General features: G+C 41.6%; 1 protein-coding gene across 1 annotated transcript in view; it reads right to left on the reverse strand.

The window, feature by feature from the left end:
- The window catches only part of ECI1 (enoyl-CoA delta isomerase 1), a 51123-nt gene extending 47069 nt beyond the window's left edge, over positions 1-4054 (reverse strand). The window contains exon 1 of the mRNA XM_069210440.1: positions 3937-4054. Within this exon, the coding sequence (XP_069066541.1) occupies positions 3937-3979 (43 nt within the window). The 5' untranslated portion in view covers positions 3980-4054. The remainder of the gene's footprint in view (positions 1-3936) is intronic.
- Positions 4055-6000: the final 1946 nt, after the last annotated feature.

Below are 6000 nucleotides of genomic sequence, written 5' to 3' on the forward strand. Positions count from 1 at the left end.
GAGATAATTATTGCACCCAAATGGGGCCATCTGTAATCAGGCCTAAGGAGTAAGGAAAACAAAACAAAGAACTGGACAGAACCCAACTGCTTGCTACACCAAACCTTAGTGAAGCTGAAGTGCAGATCTCTCATTAGACTTCATTGACTCCAAGGGGAAGCGCAGCTATCAATAGTGTAGCGGTAGCAACAGCATCGAGATACAGGATTTGGAAGGCAGCCATCCTGACCCCAATTAACGCTCTATATTGCTCCGAAACGGACTAGAGGGCTAATTTCCTTGCCTGCATAAGGCCCTACGACATCTTTGCTGCAACACAAACCTCAACTGCTACTATCCTATAGAACTCAGTTACTATCATCAGCTTTGAAAGCTATCTACTATCCCTCACTATTAATTACTCTTCACTTAAAGGCGAACTCACAATAATTCTGGAAATGTAATAAATATACGCCAGTTCAATCTAGCCACACTAACCTACACCAACATTATCTATATCTTATCTATATGTATCACTAATGCTTTTACTGTTTTTCCACTGTTTGTTTTGTTTACCGACCTGCTCTGAAGTGGTCTGAAAGATCAAATATTGGCGTCATGGACAAAAAAATAATAATCAAATAATGTGTTTTTATAGAGCACTTTAATATCCCGGTTTTCCAATTTTACGTACTGTACTACTACCAGTATTGCCATTGTTAAGGATTTCATATAATCAATTTTGGAAAGATGAATGCCTGATTTAGTAACACCAGAATTCATATTAATGATCAGAAGGTCATTGGAAGTTTTCAACGGCCTTAGCAATTCTATCCTAAATAGGTGAATATGTACCGACATACAAACAAAAGTGTCACTGCTCTGAAAAGCACTCCGACTTTGAAGCTGTTCATCTATCGTTCGAATTTTGCCAGACATGTCATAGGAAAAAAACAGTAAACTAAAGAGACGAATTCTACTTTTTTTTACTCTTATGATTTTTTATGTGCAAATTCAAAGTAGATATAGGACGATGGAAAACATGTGGGATGTGGTGATAACAGGTCTATTTCAGCATTCGTGAAACTCTGGGATATTAATGCCCCAATGATCAAGGAATGAGCAGGAAACATATGTTTAAATGGCAGTCGGTGTTAAACTGAAACGGCCAATAAACTTCACACCTTTTTCCGTTGTCTGTTACAAGCTGTCAAAAAGCAGACACACAGCTAGAGTAAAACAAACAAAATGAAAACATAATTAAAACGAACTGACGGCCGCCATCAGTGTAAAGCAGGCACACAAAGGGAAATAAAATTTTACTCGCAGTGAAACGTATCGGCAAAAGTGCAATTATCCATGTAACTGGCAAAAAAATGCAATTATCTATGTAACAGGGTCGATGTCATGCAAAGCTCTAGACTACTGCCCAACGAGATTGCGCTGCAAAATAAAGAGAAAAAGTAGTTCAGAAACCAGACGGAAAACATCGAGCCTCATGTTTTCAGTAGTTGGTCGGTGCGTTCAAGGAGGGGTAAACACCGGAAAAGACATGACGTACGCATGCCTTTCACTAATGAAAGCAAGGGGATTTTAAAAGGCAAGCCCACGAACCACTCAAAGTGACTGACGTGACATGGGTGTGGTAAGAAGCCCAAAGAGAGATTACTACTGGGGACGAAGCGCTTCTCGCTCGCCCCTAAAAAGGGAATGCTCTACCATAACAGCCCCATATTTAGACACTGGTTACCAAGTATTAGTTTACAGCTGTATATTATTACATATTGTTCATATGCTTCTCTAAATATGTATCTACTTCACAATTTATCTCTCAAAAATTAAACCCACCAAGATTCAATCCCTGCAAATTTAGTATATGTACGCAGGATCAAGTAGTCTTTACAAAAAGGTCTTTTTTCATTGATTGCACAGCAATTTGATGTCAACTTGACAAGCCCCGCTCTCTAGAAAAATTCTAACAAACAGATCTTACAGTCCCAGGCTGTACACACCATATCAAGACAGATTCACCTGGTTCTTTTATAAGTTCTACTGCTCCTCTTATACAGAAGGGGAACTACTTAGCAGCAACAGTAAAGGTTACAAAGACCTCACAATCTCAATCTCAATCAGTTTGCTTGATTTAACAGGTTGGTAAGGCTGTGTTACCACTTAGATTACATAGGGTGTAGAGGTTCAACATCAGATAGGACGCACCAATCTAAAAATATGTGCATCCGGCAAACCCTGGGGATAAGGTCAGTCAAGAAACTAAAGTCATTGGCGCAAATAAAATGCACACGCAATGTCTTCTAATGTAAGCTTCAATTACATCCAAATAAAATATTTGAGTGATATTGTAATCGTATTTATATAGCGCTCACTACCCCTGACGAGGCGTTGATGCCCTTTTCTGTGAGTCGCACGCTACTCTGGAACCCAACAAGAATTAGTATCGGGAAAAAATGAGTACAGTTTTAGTATTATTATGAGTTCATTTGAGCCGCGGATATGAGAGCTTGTTAGATTGACTGGAGTAATGGAGGGGTGGAGGAGGAAAGAAATCCAGAAGTGTTAATTGGAAGTATATCCTTAATTTACTCAACCCAACGGCTTGGGAAGAGTAAAGGGGGATAGAGGAGGGAAGAGTATGTGAAAGGGTTAGGGAGAGCATAGTAGCAGGGTGAGATAAATGCGGGAGAATTTAGTAGGGTTGTGTTGGAGGTCACGGTAGTAGTGAGGTTTGGTGAGTTAGATGTGGAAGGTCAGCCCTCTGCCACCACTCAACTCTCTCCAAAAAACTGGCTTGGTACTTTGAGAAAATACAGATTTCGCTATGAAATACAAACTTTTCACTTTAGAAAAACAAACCGGTTCCGGCAATGAAAGCCTTAGCAAAATAACACACACGTTATAAGGATGCACCAGCTTTTTAATTTCCCTAAATCAACCCACTGGGCCTCAAACCTCGGCTTTTAATTTTCTTTAATTGCTTGCATATGCGGCTACCACACAAACTATGTATCACCTTGCACGTACACGTATCACCTTCACATGCCAAAGAATTCGCTTCATATTCCAGTTTCTGAGAAAAGTGTAGGAAGGCAAACAAAAATTAAATGTTATAGAAAATGTTAAACTTCAAAAACAAAACTCTATGTCTTGAAAAATCACAACAGGTACCAACAGTTCTAGAATAGGAAAGAGGGAAACAAAATTGGAAACGAACATAGCCAAGGGTAAATGAGACACTGGAAGAGAACTGTTACACGGGACATCAAGGGGTCATGGGTTCGCCGTGACAGTGGGCATCTAGACGGGGCTGACACCTGAAAAGTATTTTTTGTTTCAAGGCCAGAATAAAAATTGGCAAATCAACAAAACACTGTACATCTACCAGACAGAAACAAACTGACAAGAACAGATTACTTAATAAGTATTTTTTCCTGAATTATTTTAAAGCAAACTGAGAGAACCGCCCATGTTAAAAAATAATAATGCTTTTCACAAATTCGTTAGAAACGACCAGCTTTTGCCCTTCCAAGAAAGGAAAACTTTTAACATTAAATCGGCGTTCATTTGTGAGACAGTACCAAGCCAATTAGGAAGCGTTTCTACTTTTCTGACAATACTCAAAGAATCGGTTCTGAATCTAAAGTATAATACCACACAGGGCAGAGGAGGGACGGGTAAAGCATCGAGGCGCTGCGACACGTGTCGAAAGGGTGGATCTTCGCAGCGCGGGTAGGAGGTGTTAATGAGGGTCACTCGCAAGGAGGAGAGCGCGGCTGGCCCAGTGAAGGGGCACAGGAGCGGTGACCCTGGATGTGCCTCCCAATGACAAGCCTCCCTCCGACCACCCACCCCGAGTCCACGTGCGACCTCCAAGAAACCAACGGACGTCTCCCGAAAGACCGGGCAGTCACTGCGCGAAGGGGCTGAGGGAAGGGAGCACACCTGCACGGAGGAGTGACGCCGAGCGCTTCAAGAGAGCCGCCATCTTCAGCAAGCGAGGCGGGGCTGAGGGCAGGCGAGGGGAGAAGAGGGGCGGCGCGCAGAAGGCAGGGCTGGGCAGTAACAAGGGGGAGTAGAAAGGGCTGCTGAGAAGGGGGTGTGGCCGAAGCAAGCAGAGAATGATAATCCGTGCCCAGGGCTAAGGCAGGGTAGTAGAAGAATGAATAGGATTGCTAATTACACTTTCATCACTTCGCTCCTAGGCCTTTTTTTTTTTTTAGCTATTTGGGGTTCGTCGCTCTTGAGTCCCCATAACATTTTGTTCACATAAGGTATCCAGCCAAACTCTCCTCCTTTTTTCCAACACCAGGGGCATTCTAAAGTTACCTAGGGTTTGTGGATTCCCTTGGAGGAAACCCAGAAAGCTACGTTTATTTATTTATTTATTTTTTGAGTAAAATGAGAAAAGGTGCTGCAGAAGAAATATTCTTTTTTTTTCCCTTTAAAACGGCATCAACAAAGGATGCCAAAATCACCATCTTCCTCAGGAACAGGCAGACTAAAATCAGAAAACCACTTTTTCAACACAGTGTTGGCGTTTTACGAGGACATAACCCATTTTCCTATTTTTTGTGCTTTTAACCTTTTTCCAGTTAGTGACAGAAATGGGTGTGAAACCAGTGGTAGATCCCAGAAAGCTAAACATTTCTCAAAAGTAGACAACATTCTGAATTCAGCAAGGGGTCATTTGTGTAGACCCTTCAAGGTTTTCCAATAGAAAATAACACTTGAAATAAAAAAAAGTAATTGAAAGTGAGCTAAAAAAACTGCCATTTGTGTTTAAATTTCCTCTTTAACTTTTTCTAAGTATGGCAGATGTTTTAAAGCAACATACCGTTACGTCCGATGAACCCTTCTGGTTACAAGAATATATAGGGCTTTTAGAGTCTCCAAAAGTCCAAGCTACCTAGAGCCAATAACTGAGCTGCACCTAGCAATGGTTTTTCATTGTGTACCGGGTGTACAGCAATTAATTTGGTAAAATATCCATAGTAAAAAATAGGAAAAACCTAAGTATTTACGAAATGGGCACAAGATTTGCACATCTCTGAATTTGGGGGTACCCAAACTAGCATATGAATTACAGGGCATTTCTGAAAATGACTTCTTTCTTACACACTGTCATACATTTGGAAGGCACAAATGCAGAGCAAGACAATTGGTAATAACTAATAGTCTGTGTTCCTCCAAGTATCTTGATAAAAATGGTACCTCACTTGTGTAGGAGGGTTTACTGCCTGCGACACGAAATGCCCCAAAACGCAACATGGACACATCACATTTTTCCACTGAAAACTGATGCGTTTTTTGCAAAGTGCTTAGCTGTGGATTTTGGGTTCTAGCTCAGCCGGCAACTAGAGAACCCTAGCAAACCTGTACATTTTTTAAAACTAGACACCTAGGGGAATCCAGGATGGGGAGACTTGTGGAGCTCTCACTAGGTTCTGTCACCCAGAATCCTTGACAAACCTCACAATTTGTCCAAATACAACACATTCTCCTCACGTTTCGGTGTTGCAAAGTTCTGCAGTCTAAGGGGAGCAACACACTTCCTTCCACCTAGCATTTCCCCAAGTCTCCCGATCAAAAAGTGCCTCACTTGTGTGGGTAGGCCTAGTGCCTAAAATAGGAAACACCCCAAAAATCAACATGGACACATCACATTTTTCCACTGAAAACTGACCGTTTTTTGCAAACTGCCTAGCTGTGGATTTTGGGCTCTAGCTTATCCAGCACCTAAGAAAACTTAGCAAACCTCTTCATTTCTGAAAACTACACACCTAAGGAAATCCAGGATGGGGTGACTTGTAGGGCTCTCACCAGGTTCTGTCACCCAGAATCCTTTTCCAAACTTCAAAATTTGTCTAAAAAACACATTTCCCTCACATTTCTGTGATGCAAATTTCTGCAGTCTGAAGAGAGCCACAAACTTCCTTCCACCCAGCATTCTACCAAGTCTCCCGGTAAAAATGTGACCTCACAGGTGTGGGTAGGCTTAGTGCCCGC

This window comes from Pleurodeles waltl, chromosome 10 (assembly GCF_031143425.1).
Source record: "Pleurodeles waltl isolate 20211129_DDA chromosome 10, aPleWal1.hap1.20221129, whole genome shotgun sequence".
In the NCBI taxonomy this organism is placed as follows: domain Eukaryota; kingdom Metazoa; phylum Chordata; class Amphibia; order Caudata; family Salamandridae; genus Pleurodeles; species Pleurodeles waltl.